The sequence below is a fragment of the Chroicocephalus ridibundus genome, unplaced genomic scaffold (genome assembly GCF_963924245.1).
Source record: "Chroicocephalus ridibundus unplaced genomic scaffold, bChrRid1.1 SCAFFOLD_624, whole genome shotgun sequence".
NCBI classification, from domain to species: Eukaryota; Metazoa; Chordata; class Aves; order Charadriiformes; family Laridae; genus Chroicocephalus; species Chroicocephalus ridibundus.
The window spans coordinates 1-18447 of NW_026961709.1; the positions used below are offsets into that span (position 1 = coordinate 1).

The following is an 18447-nucleotide window of genomic DNA, read 5'->3' on the forward strand; positions in this document are numbered from 1 at the left end:
CTGAGTGTCCTGGGGGCGGCGCGGGGGGTGCCAGGGGCTCCCCCTTATATTGGGGCTCCCCGAGTGGGGCCCCCCCCCTTTCCTGACCTTCTCAGGTGACCTCTGCCCTTTCGGCCGCCGAAAATAACCCCCCCCCGCCCCTCCCCTCCCCCCCCCCCCCCCCCCGCTTTTCCCCTCCCCCCCATTTACCCCCCCCCCCCCCGCCCGGTTTCGGGTGCCCCCCCCCCTTGCTGGGGGCGGGGCTTAGAGAGGGGGCGTGGTTTGTATTCACGAGGCTGTGGGCAGGGTCGCGTCCCGGTCGCCACGGCAACCGCCGCTGCGCGTTTCTATTGGCCGGCGGCGTGGAGGCCTCGCCCCCGCGGCAACCCGCCAATCGGTGCGGCGGCGCGCCTCCCTGCGCTCTGCCCGGCAACGCTCCTGCTCCGCCCTTCCCTATTGGCCGGCCGCTGCAGCCAATCAGGAGGCGCGGCGGCGAGCATGCGCGGTGCTCCTCCCCGTTGCCGTGGCGACGCGGCGGCCTGGGAGGGGGCGGTGCGTATGCAAATGTATGCAAATGAGGGGGAGGCGGGGACTGTGGGCATCCATGCGCTGTGGGGTACGGCCAGAGGCACGCCCCCTTTGAGGGTGAGATGCAAATGTATGCAAATTAGGCGGGTGGGGCCTGGCGGGGAGGGCTCAGGCCTCAGGGGAGGGTTTAGGCGTCAGGGGCGGGTTTAGGCCTGGGGGGGGGGCTGTGTGTTAGGCCTGGGGGGGGGGAAGACCCGACCCCGCCTCAGGCCCCGCCCTTTGAAGCCCCGCCCCCCAGCCCCGCCCCATGTGCCCCGCCCCGTCAGGCCCCGCCCCCCTCGGCCCCGGTTCCCATGGCCCCCCCCGGGGCGGCGCTGGCCGCCGGGCTCCTCTTCTTCCCCGGGCTCTTCCTGCTGGCCAAGGCCGCCCTCCGCCGGCTGCGCTGCCCCGAGCCCCACGCCGCGATCCTGGCCGCCAGGTACCGGGGGGACCGGGGAGGACCGGGATGGGGACGGGGGAGGGGGGGACAGGGAGGGGATGAGGACGGGGAGGGGGATGGGCGGGGACAGGGAGAGGGTTGGGGGGGGACAGGGACGGGGATGGGGAGGGAAAGGGATGGGGACAGGGATGGATGCGGCACAAGGGCAGGACAGGGACGGGGAGGGGACAGGGATGGATGGGGATGGGGGGGACAGGGAGGGCACAGCGACAGGGAGGGGACAGGGATGGATGTGGCACAAGGACAGAGCGCGGACAGGGAGGGGACAGGGCTGGGGACAGGGACAGTGTAGGGACAGGGACGGCTCAGGGACAGCGTGGAGACGCGGATGGATGTGGCACAAGGACGGGGGGGGACAGGGAGGGAAGGGGACACAGATGGGGACAGCGCTGGGAACAGGGATGGTGTGGGGACAGGGATGGATGTGGCACAAGGACAGGGAGGGGACAGGGAGGGCTGGAGGCTGGGGACAGTGTGGGGACAAGGACAGCACAGGGAGGGGGACAGGGACGGGGACGGCATGGGGACAGGGATGGAGGCAGGGATGGCGTGGGGACAAGGACAACCTGGGGACAGGGATTAGCGCGGCACATGGGCAGTGACGGCGACAGCGCGGGGACGGGGACAAGGACGGCTTAGCGACAGGGACAGAGGTGGCACGGGGTGGGGACGGCACGGTGGGGACGGGGACGGGGCCTTCACGTCCCCTCTGTTGTCGTCCCCCTCCCCGTGTCCCCATGTGTCCTCCCGCCGTGTCCCCATGTGTCCGTCCGTGTCCCCCCGCCCCCCCCCTCCGTGTCCCCAGGCTGGTGTCGTCGGTGCAGGCGGTGATGGCCTCCACGGCCGGCTACATCATCTCCTCCTCCTGCCACCACGTCATCGATGACCAGTGCGTCACGGGTGACACACACACCCCCCCCCGGCACCCATGGGTGCCCCCCGAGTCCCCCCCCGGCGGTTCGGTTCAGCACTGGACAGCGCCCGGACGCCCGCGTGCGCGGGGGGGGGGATTAGGCGGGAGCAGCTGCGCGGGGGCTCAGCCGGGATTAACCCGCGCTCCTGGGTCCCCTCCGGGGTGGGGGGGGGGAGGAGGGAGGAGGGGAGGGGAGGGGAGTGACATAGCCCCCCACCCCCGATGCCTGGGTCCCCCTAAGGGGGTGACATTGGGTCCCCGAACGCCTGGGTCCCCCGCGTTGGGGTCCCCAAGGTCACGTGGACACCCGGGTCCCCCCCGTTGGGGTCCCCACATGCCAGGGTTCCCCCAGGGGCGATGTCCCGGGGGTCCCCAGCCACCTGGGCCCCCCAAGTTCGGGTCCCCAAGCCCCTGGGTCCCTCCAATTGGGTGGCCCAAGGGTCCCTAAACCCCAAACTCCTGGGGCCCCCACACTGGGGTCCCCCAGGGTCCCCCAGACACCTGGGTTCCTCGAGGGGGTGCCACAGGGTTCCCCAGACGCCTGCGTCCCCTGATGTCACAGCCCCCTCCCCCCCAGGCACTGGCTAGCGGGGGCGTACCCCCAGTTCGCCGTCCCCTACTTCGTCTACGACGTCTACGCCATGTTCCTGTGTCACTGGCACCGAGGACGGGTGAAAGGACATGAGGTGGCACCTCCCCCGTCCCTGAGAGCGGCTGCTGGCGCCTACCTGCGCAAGGACCTCCTCATGGTGCTCCACCACGCCGCCATGGTGCTCGTCTGCTTCCCAGTGGCTGCCGTGAGTGGGGGCAGGGAAGCGGGGGCATCTGGGGACTCCTCAGGGAAACAGGGATATGCTGGGGACATGGGGTTGGCTCAGGGACCTGGGATGGAGTGACGTCACCTTGGGATGGATGTGGTTATGGAAGTCCACCATGCTGCCATGGTTCTCATCTGCTTCCCGGTGGCTGCCATGAATGGGGACGAGGACGTCGGGGCATTGGGGACACCTTGGAGACAAGGGAAAGGGTTGGGGACATGGAGTTGGCTAAGGAACATGGGAAGGAGGGGTGTCACCTTGGAATGGATGTGCTTATGGAAGTCCACCATAGCTCCATGGTGCTTAGTGACTTCCCCATGGCTGTGGGGATGGAGATGGGGACACTTGGGGACAATGGGATGGGTTGGGGACACTTGGGGACATGGGACAGATGGACATCCCATTGGCAGGGATGTGCTCATGGAGGCCCACCATGCCCGTGTGGTGCTTATTGTCTTCCCCATGGCCGTGGGGAGCAGGAATGAGGCTGGGATCTCCTTGGGGACACCTCACATCACCCTATTCCCTTGTGCCCCCCTCAATGTCCCTCTGTCCCCGCCGTGTTCCCCCAGCTGTGGCGCCAGGGGAAGGGTGACTTCTTCTTGGGGTGTCTCCTGATGGCCGAGCTCAGCACCCCCTTCGTCTGCCTCGGCAAGGTCCTCATCCTGGTGAGCCTGGGCTTCCCTGAGGGTGGTGGGGCCACCAACCCCTGGGGCTCCAGGAGGACGTCTTGGGTGGCCACGGGTCCTTCAAACCCCTGGGGCTCCCCCTATCAACATGGGGTGGCCATGGGTCCCCAGAACATCTCAAGTGGCCGTGGGTCCCTCAACCCCCGGGGTCTCCAACCTCTGCTGTCTCCAGGAAAGCATCTCACGTGTCCATGGGTCCCTCAACCCCATATCACCCCCTCCCCCACCTCCTGGACGCCTGGGTCCCCCCCTCACCCTTCTCTTCTCCCTCCCCCGCAGTACCAGCGCCAACACACGACTCTCCACAAGCTCAACGGGGTGGCCTTGCTGGTGACCTTCCTCCTCTGCCGCGTCCTCCTCTTCCCCTACCTCTACTGGGCCTACGGCCGCCAGCGGGGGCTGCCGCTGCTGCAGGTGCCAGGGGCGCTGCCCCCCACCTACAACGCCGCTGCCGCCGCCCTCCTGGCCCCACAGCTCTACTGGTTCGCGCTCATCTGCCGGGGAGCGTGGCGCCTCTTCCGCACCCCGCCCCCGCCCCCCCGCCAGCCCCCCTGAGCCCGCCCCCCACCCCCCCACCCCTCTGGAGATCTCGGGAGGGGGGGACGACTCACTGGGGGATCTATGGGGCATGCTGGGGGATGGTCCTGGGGTCCCTATGGGGCACCCTGGGGTGTCCTGGGGGCACCTTGGGGATCTGTGGGGCATCCTGGGGGGGGGAGGTGGTGTCCTGAGGTCCCTATGGGGCACCCTGATGTCCCCATGGGTCCCCCCCAGCCATGGCACCCCCAAGCAGCACCCATGGGTGCCCCCAGGGAGTGGCAGGGTGCCCAGGGCTGGAGCTGGGGCTGTCACCATCCCCAGGGTGAGAGGTGTCACCGTCCCCAGGGGTGTCACCGTCCCCAGGGTGTCCCCAGGGTGAGAGGTGTCACCGTCCCCCAGGGTGTCACCATCCCAAGGGGTGTCACCATCCCCAGGGTGTCCCCAGGGTGAGAGGTGTCACCGTCCCCCAGGGTGTCACCATCCCAAGGGGTGTCACCATCCCCAGGGTGTCCCCAGGGTGAGAGGTGTCACCGTCCCCCAGGGGTGTCACCATCCCCAGGGTGTCCCCAGGGTGAGAGGTGTCACCGTCCCCAGGGGTGTCACCGTCCCCAGGGTGAGAGGTGTCACCGTCCCCCAGGGGTGTCACCATCCCCAGCGTGTCCCCAGGGTGAGAGGTGTCACCGTCCCCCGGGGTGTCACCATCCCCAGGGTGTCCCCAGGGTGGAGGTGTCACTGTCTGCAGGGTGTCCCCAGGGGTGTCACCATTCCCGGGGGGGGTCCCCAGGAGTGTCACCGTACTCAGGGGGAGGTGCCCAGGGTGGGAGTGTCACCCACCCCAGGTCATCCCCAGGGGTGTCACTGTACCCGGGGGGGGTGGCCCAGGGTGGGGGGGTGTCCCTCTCCCCTCCCCCATGGGCACAGCGGCTTGACCCACATTAAAGAACTTTGGGGACATCATGGCCTCCTCCTTTTCGGGGGGGGGGGGGTGGGTGGGTGGGGAGGGGGTGGTGTAGGGCACTGGGGACTGCGTGACGTCACCCAGCAGTCCAGACTGGGAACCCTCCTCTGCCCCAGTTCTCCACCTTCACCGGCCTCCTCTTGGTGGGCCACCTCTGGCCCCGTCTTCTGCCGGGCTTGGGAGGGCTCAAGGCTTGACCTCCTCAGCTGGTTCTAGGTGTCTACAAGGTCTTGAGGAGGTCTCAAAGGTCAGCCTTGGGTGTTGATGGAGAAGACCACTGAGGAGACACCGAGAAAATGGCACTGATGGAGAAACTGAGAAGACACCAAGAAGACAACACTGATGGAGACATCAGAACTCAGATCGTTTCAAGGGCAAATCCAAGCGGGAGCGGTTGAAGGTGCTGGCGATCATTTTGTCAAAGTCCATCTTAGAGTGGACACCACCCTGGAGATACCCAATGGGCCTGGACTGGTCCAAGCACCCCAAAACTCTCCAGTGTCTCTCCTCTGGTCTGTCTGCTGCCCATGGACACCTGAGATGTTCTGGTGCCCATGGTTGCGATCATGGTGGGCCCTGGAGCCTCACCATCTTCTCACTGGTGAACTGGTGACAACGGACGAGGAGAAGGCAGGGACAAGGAGAAGACCTCTTCCCATATCTCTTTGGTGGATGGAACTCAGGCAGGGACAAGGGAAGCAAAGACCCTCCCACAATAGGAGAAGAGCCGCCTTCTCGGTGTCGGCGAGATAAGGATTCCGTGGATGGATGAAGGAATTGCATGGCTGGTGGTATCCAGAGAGTGGTGGTAAACCTCAGGAGGCTCAACAAGGCCAAGTCCAAGGTCTTGCATAGGGGTGGGGGCAACACAGGACAGGAGACGAAGTGATGGAGACCAGTCATGACGAGAAGAACTTGGGGAGATGAGAAGCTAGTGGTGAAATAGTGGACTACGGTGGGCTTGAGGTGGAGATGGGCTCCACTGGGGCCCAAGGGATCTTCTTGATCTCATGTTCAAAGGTCTACAGAGCTACAGGAGATGCTGGATCTTCTTCAGAAGGATTCCTTCCCATATCTTCTTCAGAACGACCCTTTCCTTAGAGCCAGGACTCTGGAGGAGAACAACCAGCAGCAGATGGAGAAAAAGCCAGGAGCTACTTGACAAACCTTGACCTTCACTGGTCCATGGGATGGGAGGAGCCTCACGCAAGGCTGCTGAGAGGGGCATTTTCATAACGGAGGCGGCTTCAAACTGGGAGAGGGGAGACGTCAGGAAGAAATTCTTGGCCGAGGGTGGGAAGTCCCTGGCCCAGGTTGCCCAGAGGAGCTGTGGCTGCCCCATCCCTGGAGGCGTTCAAGGCTGGTGGGACGAGGCCTGGAGCAACACGGGCTGGTGGGAGGTGTCCCTGCCCAGGGCAGGGGGTGGCACTGGATGGTCTGGTCTCGTCTCCTCTATCCTCATGTTCTCCTCTCCTCATGTTCACCTCTTCTCATAGAATGTGTTGGGTTGGCAGGGACCTTTAAAGGTCAACTAGATAAACCACCGTACAGCGAGCAGGGACATTTCAACGAGACCGTTTCTAAAGAGGCAGATGGAGAGCGCTCGCAGTGGACGGGACTCCTGGCAGGAAGGAGGAAAGGGGGACTTCAGAAAGAGCGGCCCCCTGCCCACGGTGAGCAGAGGGACGGAGAGAGAAAGAGCGAGAAGGTCTCAGGAGCCCTGCTGAGAGATGGAGGAAGCTGGGAGGGGACGGGTCAGGGAGCAGCAGAGGGAGACTGAGAGAGATGGACAGGGAGAAGGACAGGGACAGTGGGACACGGGATAAAAAACCACGGTGAGAGCAAGCAGGAGAGAGCGACAGAAACAGGAGCACGAGGGAGGAGGGAGAGGGAAACGCACGGAGAGGGAGAGGGATGTACAGGCAGAGAGACACAGAAGGAGAGGGAAGAGGGCGGAGAGAGTGAAAAACAGGGAGGGATGGCGATCAGGACAAAGAGCCGGAGATGGAAAAAAAGAGCAATGGGCTGCAGGGCAGAGAGAGGAAGAAAAAAAGAGGGCCGGGGAGCAGGAGAGAGGGAGAGCAGGATAAAGAGAGGGGCGGGTAGAGGGAAGGAGGAAGAGGGACCTGGAGAAGAGAGGGACGGGGAGCAGAACCCAGTAGGAGACAGGGGAGGTATGGGGAAGCTAAACCATGGCCGAGAGGGGCACGGAGGGATGGGGAGGGACGGGGAGGCAGACGAGGGCTGACAGGAGACCGGGAATCGCCACAGCTCCTGTGTTCTGCGCGGCCAGGAGATGTTCCAGCTCAGGCACTTCTGCACCCAGCCGGCCGGCCTTTCCCCCCTTCCTCTCCGGGAGCTCCGGCCGCCGGCCTGTCCTCGCCTCACGGGCGGCCCCTGCCCTCCGCTCAGCCGGGCCAGGGCCAGCAGCGCCGCCTTCTGCATCCCAGGGCAGCGATGGGCAGAGGAGCAGCAGCCGGGTATGTGCGTGGGGCGTCAGGGCCACCCTGTTTTTTCCCAGCCGAGCCCCGGCCGGTGCTGGCCCCGCGCTGCAGCCCCCAGGCTGAGGCTCAGGGAGCCATTTCAGCCGGGCCCCGCTGCCGGTTGCCGGCTGCCCTGGGGTCCCCGCGTTGTCCACAGCTCTCCTTTCCGCCAGCGCCAGGGACACGGCGGCGTGGCTTGCCTGCTCCCCGCAGCTGTCCTGACACGCGTCTGCAGCTCCTACGTGGTGTCCCTGTCACAGAAGTGATTTGGGTGGCAGGTCTCTCTTGCGGCACCCTGGGAAGGGGGCAAAGCAAACCCCATCCCTCCCGTCTTATCTTTGTCCCCAGGGAGAAGAGGGGAGACCTACCGCGTGCTGCAGAGCTTCCGCAGAGCAGCCCAGGGGAGCTGGTTCTCTCGGAGGCCACCAGAGCAGCCTTCCTCCACCCCTGGTTTTGGTGGGAGATGGAGCGGTGCAGAGCTGTTTCTCAGGCATCCAGGAAGGTTTCCCAGTGCCGCCGGGAGAGACGCTGCTCCCAGGAAGCTCCTGCCCATAGAGCAAAGGCCGTTTCCAGCCACCCAGCGCCGGGTACAAATGCCCTGGGGGTCTTGCATGAGGACGGGGCCACCTGCCCGGTGGCTCTGACACAGGGATGACGAGCTGAAGCCCTGTGGTCACGGCTGGAGGGTTCAAAGTCTCCGAGTGCCTCAGCCTTTCTCCCTGAGAGGGTTTGACCAGGGGACTTTCTAAGGGCGTGAAGGTTGACGTGAAGGTGGAATGTTGGCAGTGTCCTGGTGGCTCCGTCCCACCTTGAAGTTGTGATGTCTGAGATCTGGGGCCACCTGAAGGCTCCGGCAGAGCTCTGCAGGGAGTTTGTCTTCAATGTTTGGATATCTTAGGGCTACAACGTGCCAGGGTCATGGGGTGCTAAGGCTACGGGGTTCTGGGGTTCTGCAGGGCCAGGGTAACGGTCTACAAGGGTTGTCACATACTTGCGTTAGGGAGAGACAGTGTTATCGGGTGCCAGGTTCTCGGCTTCCAGCGTGCGAGGGTTACGGGGTGGTTGGCTTACGGGACGACAGAGTACAAGTGGGATAGGATTGAAGCGTGTTATTTTTCGGGACAGGATCTGGGATTTTTGCTCCTGCTTTCATGGGTTGTTTGGTGGTGTTTTTTTAACTGCACAACTTTTTTTCAGTAATGTTTCGCTTGAGGTGCAACCCCTGGCTCTGCACATGTCAGCTAGCTTCTCAGCTTCTAGCCAGAGGGCGAGTCTTTGCGAAGATGAGTCTTTGCTGAGAGTGGTGGGCTCTGCGCTGCCGGAACACAGGCTGGTTGTGTCTCACCGGTGCCCTCGGGTTGTGTCCCAGGCTCGCCTCACCGGCTTTGGAGAGCCCGTGGATGCTTGGGGGCAGACGAGTATCTCTGTCATCCTGTGCGTGTTAGGAGAGAGACTCGGGAATGTCTGGGGTGGGAATGTGAAAGACTTGTAAGGAGTTGTGGATGTCAGCTTTGAAGTATTTTGTTCACTTAGGCCAGAGTTTAAAAACCTATTTGACTAGAGGAAATTATCCAAGATGAATACTAGGGCTGCGCTTTGACAGAAATGTGTTTCTTTTATTGGAACACGGTAATTTCGTGTCGGAGGATGTCGGAGTGGGAGACGGACCCGGAGTAACGATGGAATCTCAATATGAGTATGATCGTTCTCCCTTTATTCAAGTTTTCACAGAGTATATATAGACAGGCAATAAGAGCACGCGCTAGCGGCAGCTATATGATTGGCTTACAGTCTCTGTTCACGCACTGTCCATGCAGTTCATTCACAGATCAGATTGGTTACAAGAATTCACATAGTAAATTACTTAGTCATTAGCACAACATGTTTTCTACCTTCTCAGTTCCTGTTTTTCCCATGTACTAATTCCATCTTCTACCACCTGTTTTGCTCTTAATCTAATCTCTCATAGTAGGGAGGCTGGCTCACGTGACCATTTTCTCTCAGACACATTCCTACAATTTCGGGTGGATTTGGCTGCTGCGTTTCCTGCATCTGGAGGTAGTAGATCCCTTTGCTGGTACTTCCCCAGGAGCAGCTGACCCTGTGGGTTCATGACGGCCTTTCCCTGGCCACTGCTCAGCAACGGCTGCGGCTTCCCGGAGCTTCCCCCAGCGCAGGCTGTGCTGCTGGGTGGGGCTGAGGGGCTGGAACTTTGAACCGGGGTTAAAACTCACCCGGCCCAAGCAGTGGTGTCGTTTTGGCAGCCAGCGTTCCCCCTAACCTGTGTGTCACCTCCTGCAGCTCGCAGCGCTGCTGCAGAAACGCCTGCGCCAGCAGGACGGGAGGAGAGGCAGGAGCAGGCAGACGGGGCTGCGTGTGCTCCTGGGAACCCCACGCAGCGGGGAAGCCGCACGGGGAATCCTCTCTGCCCAAACGGCACCCATGGGGCTCCCTGGCTCTTTCAGTGGCAAACAAACTGGCAGGAATCGCGGCCTGTTTGCAAAAGCAGGCAGGGAGCTCGGGAAGTGTTTGTGTCAGAGACACAGAAAGGGCAGTTTTTACAAATTCTCCTGAATTTCTCAGAGAGCTGTGAGACCGGGAGGAAAGGAGGTCGGTAGGAGGGAATGTGGTTAGTGACACATCCCAGGAAGATAAAACCCATATCTAAGTAAGGGCCGGTGTTTCTGAGTTTTGGCTGCTGAAATGGCAACCTGGATGTTCCGCAGCAGTATCATACCTGTGTCTTGCAGCTAAAGGCTGAATGCAACCTTTGGCATCAGCCTTTGCAGCGCCCGGTAACTCTTTTATTCCTGCGGGAGCTTTGTGCACAGAAGTTGTCTCAGAGCGAAGAGTCCTCTCTGCAGGCGGACGCTGCATGTGTCCGTGCAGGTGCTGGTCAGACTAGAAGCCTTAACGCCGATATCGAAGGGCAGCTTGGCACTAGACTCACGCTGTAGCTCTCACAGCTGAGGAGATCTGTGTGTGTGTGTTCCCATCGTGCTAAAGGAATTTCCCAGTTTGGCATCTCTTGCGGAAGTACAGGGATCCTGCAGTTTTTCATGCCTGGCTCAACGATCGTGTGTATCCAGGCAGCTGCCTGAGTGGGTGCACACTCCCTAAATGACTCGCCGACAATTAGTGACCTGGCGGGGAGTGACGTAGTTCAGGCCGTGTTGGATGTGTGCAAGGGTTTACAGCAGCTGCGGAACCACAAGGTGTCAACCCTGAGGAAGAAGAGCAGAGGGGATAAAGGGTCTTCAGAGGCTGTACTCATCAGCGCTTTTCTTCCCAGGGGCTCTGGTGCTTTGTGGGCAGAAAACTCTCCCTGAAGTTCCTCCTGCTGAAAGGTCTGTTATGTTCTGTGTCTCCTGCTCCATTTTGGATCATTCTTACAAAACCAAATAATTTTATTTTTTCTTTTAGGTGTTTTTTTTTCCCCCCCTCTCTAGGATGTGAAATGCCTGTTTTAGAAAAAAGCAAGCAGGTCCCTCTGGGAGGCATCCCCCCCTTCAAGAGGATCGACCGCACCCCTCAGCTTGGTGTCATCTGAACCCTGGCTGGGGGAGCACTTGATGCCACTGTCCCATTGAGGGCCACTGTCCCTTGAGGGCTGTGGCTCCTTGAGGGACACTGTCCACTTGGGCATAAAGCCACTGACTGCTCCTCTTTTGTTAACCCCTTTCCTCCCTGTGAGGAGCTGGGGAGCCTGTTGAGGGCAGGGTGGAACAAAGGGAGCCCCCCCATTCCCTCCTGGGAGACCCCCAAACAGAAGCCAGAGCCAGCAACCCCAGAGGGTCCTTGGCAGCCAACAGAGAACCCACGTCTGCCTCCTGTCGCAGCAACCCCTGCCACCTGCTTAGCCGTGAGCCAGGCTGGGCAGAGAGGCACGACTCCCCGCAAACTCTGCCCAGCCCCACCACCCTTGCATCCCTCCGAGCTACCCACGCGCGTCCCGAGGCCCCAGAGCAGCCCCGCATGTCCCAGGCTCCCGGGCTGAGCCCTCTCCATCGGCCCGTTGCTCACCTCTCCCCTCCTCCCCACTGCGCTCAGCAGTGTGTCCACCTTTGGGATGCCAGCAGTGAGACGGTGCTCCGTGGCTCCTTGCAAGAGCTCTCCTGGAGCTGTGACCCTGCGCTGGCACCTCTCGCTCCAGAGGCACCCAGCTGCGGCCACCACAGCCAGTCTCCCAGCAAGCGGCTCTAGAGAGCAGACGCACATTTTTGCATCGTCACGTTGCCGCGACACCGCACTGCACATCGTCATGTTGCCACGCCGCTGCCCGGCTGCTGCCCAGCCACCCCGGGGCCCACCTGGTGGCCCGTCTGGACCTGCATGTGGGCCACTCGCTCTCGCTTTGGACAGTCAAGATGTGGCTTGGACTCTAAAAATGACTGGCTGGATGCTAAAAATGCTGTTTGAGAGCTTGACAATGAGTCTTTGAATCTTAAAAAGGGCTTTGGAACTTGTAAATGAGGGTTTGTACCCTAAAAATGAAGCTTTGGGATCAAAACCATGATAATTTGGTCCCTTAGAGAGGGGTTTGGACCATAAAAATCAGGGTTTGGACATACAAAATGCATCTTGGACCCTAAAACTTACTGGCTTAATCCTACACATGCCTCTTTGGAGCCTGAAAAAGAGGCGTTGGAAACTAAAAATGCGGCTTTGTACTCTTAAAAGGAAACTTTACGGACCACAACTGAGCCTGTTGGCTCCTCCCCAGCCCCCAGTGGGGTCGACAGTGTCCCCATGTCTCGCTGTGACATGGAGGTGGACAAAACTGCTGCTGCCATGGAACCAGCCCAGCAGGTGGCCGCTGTCCCCACAGCCCTGGGCATAGGGCACCTGTGGGGACAGGGAGGGGGACAAGAGACCTGGAGGGACAGAGACAGGGCTGGGGACAGTAGTGTCGACAGGACACCTGTGGGGACAGCGATGGGGACACGGCACCTACAGGGATGACGCTGGGGTCAGGGATAGGGTCAGCTGCAGGTTGTACACCTGCCTCTCCTCTGCGCTCCCACACGGGGAAGTCAGGGGGCTGAATCTGGCACGTGTGTCCCCCTCCCCGCAGTGTCCCCACACCCCAAGGTGCTCTCCCCATCTCCTCAGTGTCCCCCCCCAAACCTGTGAGCAGCAGAAGGGTCCACGTCACCTCCGTGCTGGTGACGACCGCCCGTCTGACGCGGAGGGAGGAGGGGAAGCTGATGCAGAAGATGTGCTGGACGTCGGCTGGGTCGAACACCTCCAGGGTGTCGCTCTGCTTCTGCTCCGTCAGCATGCAGGCGCGGGGGGGCTCCCCACAGGGATCCACTGTCACTGTGGGGAGGAGGGGACGGTCAGCCAGCATGGCGGTGGCAGGGGGGGAAGGGGGAGTGAGGGGTCGGCATACATCCCTGACGCCGTGGGAGAGGGCCTGGCAGGAGCAGGCGTGACGGCCAGAGTCACGGAGCAAGAGGTGGGTCCTGCTGTAACCCAGGAGGAAGAGGCGCTGCTGGGCAAGCGCCAGCTTGTGGTAGCCATGAGAGGGGGGAGACAGGATGGAGGCCATCAGTGCTCGCTGCCAGCCGCGGCCCAGGCTCTGCAGGTACGGCCCCTTGGCGTCTGGAGGGGGGACGCCAGGACATCTTCACTGGCCGTGGGACAAAGGGCCACCACCCCCACGCCCCCGTGGCAATGGCCGACCCCCAGTTGAGGATGGCGGCCCTCTTGCAGGGCCAGGCGCTGGCGGGGGAGAGGGGTGCGGAGGGGAGGCAGCGGCACGTCGGGTCCAGGCTCAGCAGGTCGGGCAGCGTCAGGAAGGAGATGATGTGCAGCAGCTGTGGGGAGAGGGGGGCGGAGAGCATCAACCCTGGGCACCCCCGGCTTTGAGGGGGAGGCCCCAGCACCGCCATCTCCCCCTGCTCAACTCATTGGCTCGGGGGCGCGTCCTCCCCCTCCTCACAAGCCTTCAGGCTGCTGCGGCGTCGCTTGGGCTGGCGGGAGGGGAGTGGGTGAGGTGATGGCGGGCGGCCCCACAGCCAGCGGCCCCTCTCCCATCCCGGCCCAGCCCACCGCCCTCCTCCTGGGTGCTCAGGCTGCACAGCAGCAGCACCCGCCCTTCCCCTGAGGCGATGCTGCCTCCGATTGGTCCCCTCGGCTGTCACTCTGCCCTGGGTTGGGGCCTGCCCTGCCTGGAGGCGGCTGCTGATTGGCTCCCAGGTGGTCAGGCTGCCCAGGCGCAGGTCACCTGAGGTGATGCTCTCTCTGATTGGCTGCCTGGGCTGTCACTCTGCCCAGGATGTTTCCTCTCATTGGCTGCCTGGCATTTCTCCCTTGCTCCGCCCATCAACTGATGGGTCAGACACTTATCAATCATCTGTGAGCTGCTCGAACTCCAGCTGTGATTGGTGGAGCCCACATGCCCCGCCCCCACAGGGTGCCAAGCATTGTTTTTGACTCCTGCCACCTTCCCTGCAGGCCTTGAAGCTTGATTGGTTGGTTACGCATCAATCGTGTGCCTTGCCCCCGCCTCCTCAAATGCGATTGGCTGTTCAGGGCCCATAGGCGGGACACAGAGGGGAGGGCGGTTGTTGCCAGGCAACAAGCTGCGCCTTTGGGTTCAGACCCTCAGGTTGGAGCTGTGGGCCCTAAAGAAATGTTCTGGGCCGGAAAAGATGGTTTTGAGTCCCAAAAATGAGGATTTCAGCCTTAAACATGGGGCTTTGGAAATGAAATGGAAGCTTTGAACCCTGAAATTAGGTTTTATGCCCTCAAATGAGACTTTGGTACCAAAACCTGAGGCTTTACACCCTAAAAACGGGGCTTGGGAGGCTCAAAATGAGGCTTTGGGCCCTCCAAATTGTGGATTGAATCCTAAAAAGGGGTCTTTCCTCCCTGAAAAAAAGGCTTTGAAAGCTAAAAATGAGGATTTGGTCCCAAAAATGAAACTTTGGACTTTGAAAATGAGGCTTTGGCCCTCCAAAATCAGACTTTGAGCCTTAAAAATGGTGCTCTGGGCCCTTCAGATGAGTCACTGGACCTAAAAGTGGGGCTTGGAACGTATAAATGAAGTCTTGGACCTTAAAAGTGAGGGTTTGGACCCAAACAAGGAGGCTTTCAGCCCTAGAATGAAGGTGTTGGAGTCTAAAAATGAGGCTTTAGGGGCTAAAAAATGAGGCTTTGATCTTTAAAGGAGGCTTTTCCCATAGAAATGAGGGTTTAGACACTTACAATGTGTCTTGGACCCTAAAAACGACTGGCTGGATCGTAAAGACCATGCTTTGGAGCCTGAAAACGAGGCTTTGGATACTTAAGATGCTGCTTTGGACTCTGAAAAGGAGCTTTTGCAAAGTGAAACGGAGCCTTTGGACCATGAAAATGGTGCTTTAGAGCCTACGATGAGGCTTTGGAAGCCCAAACTAAGACTTTGGAAAATAAAAATGAGGCTTTGGACACTGTAACTGTAACTATGGACCGTACAGCAAGGCTTCGTGCCTGAAAAAATGAGGGTTTACACCCTGAAAATGAAGCTGGTGGCTCTAAAAAAAAGCTATGGTCATTAAAGACGGGTTGTGACCCTCAAAATGATGGGTTTGACCCTATACATGAGGCTCTGGGCACTCAAAGGGCTGGGTAAGATGCTACAAATGACACTTTGGACCCTGCAAAGGAGGGGAACCTACTGGTTTTCTGCCCTTTGCCCCAGGGTGCCGCCTGTGGGGCAGGACTCTGGGCTCAGGGACAGGGACACCTCCCCTGGTCAAGGGCCAGGCTGTAACAAGTCTGCGGCCAGGCTGAGCTGAGGGATGAGCCGTCCTGCCGGCAGCGGGATGTTGGGGGATATGGTGGGTCCGTAGACCCCTTGACAGAAGAGACAGAGATTGCAGTGTACCCAAAGAAGGCCGCGAGTTGCGTCATGTAAGGACAACGTAACAAAAAGGAGAAAGAAGAAGATTGCTTCGGAGAACAAAGAGGAACTAGGCTGTGAGAAAGCCGGATTTTGAGCAATGTAAACAGGATTTCAATAACCAATCGCATTGTAGCTACGAGCGCCTGTGCTATGTCACCTAACCAATTGAATGCGTAGAAAGAACGCGTGAACAGAGCGTGAACAAAAGATTAGCTATATCAGAAAGCCAAGTTTGTAATAAAAGAGAGCTTAACTTAACCCTTCAAGGAGAGTCTTGTCGTTTGTCCGTCCCGACTGAAACGACAATTAGTGACCCCGACGTGATGACGAGGAAGAAGACGACTGGAAATAGTCGTGGGGACGGAGCCCAGTGAAGCTGAAGACAGTGGGCAGAGCTGTTGACGGATCCGGATCATATTTAAGAAGACACCTGCAGTAGGTGAGCCACTGGGGACATGGGAGGGAAGTTAACTAAGGAAGAGCAGACTCTACTCTCCACATGGACGCTGCTGTTGAAGCGACAGGGTGTAATCCTCCCTGAAGTGACTTTGCGAAAAATGCTATTGTGGGGAAAGGAACAGGGAGTAGAAGTAACGTCGGTTACGGCATTTAGTGTAACGCAATGGACGAACCCAGGGCAGACATTATTTGAGGAAGCTACGCGTGGCTCAAAAACGGCTATTGAACTGTTAACTACGTGGTGACTTTTGTTAGAGCCATTAAAGAACTTTAAGGAGCAGAAAGATTTAGCGGAAGGAAGTGAACAGCCGTCCGCAGCCCCTGAGCCCTTGGCCTTAAAACCTCCCATTGATGATATGAAGGGGCGGGGGATTGCTGTTAAAGAAAATAAGGGACTGCTCCCGATGAACACAAAAGAGAAACAATATAAGTACGTGTTGCCTCATGTCGTGGTTTAGCCTCAGACGGCAACAAAGAACCGCGTGCTGCTCGCTCGGGCCTTCCCGATACAGGAAGAATCGGAAGAAAAAGGCAAGACTCTTGCGTTGAGACAAAGGCAGTTTGACAGAACAGCAAAGGGAACAGGCAAACAACAACAATCACACGGACAGAGGAATATACAAACACGATTACGGAACCGCCGCTCCCCGCCGCTCGCCGACCGGACCGGGACGCCCCAGCCCGCTCCAAGGGGCGACTTCTTGCCCCCTCCCCTGGCAGCTCAGGGTGGGCATGGCTCACATGGCATGGAATACCAGGAAAAATTAACCCTATCCCCGCCGGAACCAGGACATTATCCACCCCTTATTCCATACCATCTATGCCATGCCCAGCAGGTTCCAATGAGTTGCCACCACTTTCCCCTGACATATATATATACACATATATATTCACGCAGATATAATGCCCTTAGTTTATGGGCCATCCCTCCAAAGTGTCCGTTGAGTTCTTTTAATCCACGGCTTTGGGTTCCATCTGTTAGAACAGTCTCTCAGGGCAGGTGAGATGCTGGGTGGTGCTGGTCTGTTGCATGCTGTATTTTTCGGAGCTTGTGACGGGTGCACGTGGTGTGGCTCATGCACGCAGCCCGTGGGCTGAAGATGTAGATCTTGAGGAAACTGCTGGGCGCCAGCTGCTGAGATCAGTTCTTATCCCATCACCCCTGTGCCTTACTTGTAGTACAACTGATAGCAATTATAGCAATGAGGACATACAGTGACAGTGTTACTTAGCAATTAACAGCACACAATCTGATTCATTGGCTATTCTCGCCCAAAATCAGATCCCCATGAGGTACACATCGGACTTCCCCATCCTTCCGCATCACCCACCAAGTGCACCCAGGTCCTTGGGCAAAAGCAGGCCCACGGATGGGTTTGCCTTTGCCTGAGGCAGGACTGACCCAGACTGTCTTCCCTGGCATATTCTTCATGTGCACTACGGGGACTTTATCCCCTTCTACAGTACGTGGAAGTTTTGATTGGGCAGGGCCAGCCCGATTGTTAGATCCCCTGGTGTTAACTAGCCAGGTAGCTTTTGCTAAATGCGCATCCCAGTGTTTTAAAGTCCCACCACCCATTGCTCTCAGTGTAGTTTTTAACAGTCCATTGTATCGTTCCATCTTCCCAGAGGCTGGTGCGTGATAGGGGATGTGATACACCCACTCGATACCATGCTCTGTGGCCCAGGTGTCTATGAGGCTGTTTCGGAAATGAGTCCCGTTGTCCGACTCAGTTCTCTCTGGGGTACCATGTCGCCACAGGACTTGCTTTTCAAGGCCCAGGATAGTGTTCCGGGCAGTGGCATGGGGCACAGGGTATGTTTCCAGCCATCCGGTGGTTGCTTCCACCATTGTGAGCACATAGCGCTTGCCTTGACGGGTTTGTGGCGGTGTGATATAATCAATCTGCCAGGCCTCCCCATATTTGTATTTCAGCCATCGCCCTCCATACCAAAGAGGCTTCAAACGCTTGGCTTGTTTGATCGCAGCGCATGTCTCACATTCATGGATGACCTGTGCAATAGTGTCCATGGTCAAGTCCACCCCTCGGTCACGAGCCCATCTATATGTCGCATCTCTCCCTTGATGGCCTGAGGAGTCATGGGCCCACCGAGCTATGAATAGTTCACCCTTATGTTGCCAGTCCAGATCCACCTGAGCCACTTCAATCCTAGCGGCCCGATCCACCTGCTGGTTGTTCTGATGTTCCTCCGTGGCCCGATTCTTCGGTACGTGGGCATCTACGTGGCGTACTTTCACAACCAGCTTCTCTATCCGGGCAGCAATATCTTGCCATAGGTCAGCAGCCCAGATGGGTTTGCCTCTGCGCTGCCAGTTGCCCTGCTTCCACTGCTGTAACCACCCCCACAGAGCATTTGCCACCATCCATGAGTCAGTGTAGAGATAAAGTACTGGCCATTTTTCTCGCTCAGCAATGTCCAAAGCCAGCTGAATAGCCTTCACCTCTGCAAACTGGCTCGATTCACCCTGTCCCTCACTGGCTTCTGCAACCCGTCGTGTAGGACTCCACACAGCAGCCTTCCACTTTCGATGCTTTCCCACAATACGGCAGGACCCATCAGTGAACAGGGCATATTTCTTCTCATTTTCTGGCAGTTTATTATATGGTGGGGCCTCTTCTGCACGCGTCACCTCCTCCTCTGGTGACATTCCGAAAACCTTGCCTTCT

General features: G+C 59.2%; 2 protein-coding genes across 11 annotated transcripts; both read left to right on the top strand.

Moving 5' to 3' along the window:
- Positions 1-205: 205 nt before the first annotated feature.
- TLCD3B (TLC domain containing 3B) lies at positions 206-4920 on the top strand. 7 transcript variants are annotated; one of them, XM_063322188.1, is made up of 6 exons: positions 206-531; positions 834-985; positions 1812-1895; positions 2497-2716; positions 3310-3405; positions 3706-4920. In XM_063322188.1, the coding sequence occupies exons 1-6, from the start codon at positions 478-480 to the stop codon at positions 3979-3981; spliced, it is 882 nt and encodes a 293-aa protein (XP_063178258.1). In that variant the 5' UTR covers positions 206-477; the 3' UTR covers positions 3982-4920. The 7 variants fall into 7 exon arrangements, 1 of the variants encoding a protein (XP_063178258.1); XR_010069360.1 differs by lacking the exon at positions 206-531 and having other exon boundaries at positions 3706-4490; positions 4545-4920; XR_010069362.1 differs by lacking the exon at positions 206-531 and having other exon boundaries at positions 3706-4490; positions 4641-4920.
- Positions 4921-5172: 252 nt separating this feature from the next.
- LOC134509617 (uncharacterized) lies at positions 5173-11947 on the top strand. 4 transcript variants are annotated; one of them, XM_063322190.1, is made up of 5 exons: positions 5173-6597; positions 7196-7404; positions 7756-7994; positions 10700-10754; positions 10831-11947. In XM_063322190.1, exons 1-5 carry the CDS (start codon positions 6517-6519, stop codon positions 10955-10957), a joined length of 711 nt encoding a protein of 236 aa, XP_063178260.1. In that variant the 5' UTR covers positions 5173-6516; the 3' UTR covers positions 10958-11947. The 4 variants fall into 4 exon arrangements, with proteins under 4 accessions (XP_063178260.1, XP_063178261.1, XP_063178259.1 ...); XM_063322191.1 differs by having other exon boundaries at positions 7218-7404; XM_063322189.1 differs by having other exon boundaries at positions 7218-7404; positions 10700-11947.
- Positions 11948-18447: the final 6500 nt, after the last annotated feature.

Excerpts from the sequence above, each read along its gene's own strand:
- TLCD3B (XM_063322188.1), top strand. The coding sequence starts at position 478 with ATGCGCGGTGCTCCTCCCCGTTGCCGTGGCGACGCGGCGGCCTGGGAG. Across the intron at positions 986-1,811 it reads GCCGCGATCCTGGCCGCCAG|GCTGGTGTCGTCGGTGCAGG; the intron begins GTACCGGGGGGA and ends CCGTGTCCCCAG. Across the intron at positions 2,717-3,309 it reads TCTGCTTCCCAGTGGCTGCC|CTGTGGCGCCAGGGGAAGGG; the intron begins GTGAGTGGGGGC and ends GTGTTCCCCCAG.
- LOC134509617 (XM_063322189.1), top strand. The coding sequence starts at position 6,517 with ATGGAGAGCGCTCGCAGTGGACGGGACTCCTGGCAGGAAGGAGGAAAG. Across the intron at positions 6,598-7,217 it reads AGAGCGGCCCCCTGCCCACG|GAGATGTTCCAGCTCAGGCA; the intron begins GTGAGCAGAGGG and ends CTGCGCGGCCAG. Across the intron at positions 7,405-7,755 it reads GGCAGAGGAGCAGCAGCCGG|GGAGAAGAGGGGAGACCTAC; the intron begins GTATGTGCGTGG and ends CTTTGTCCCCAG.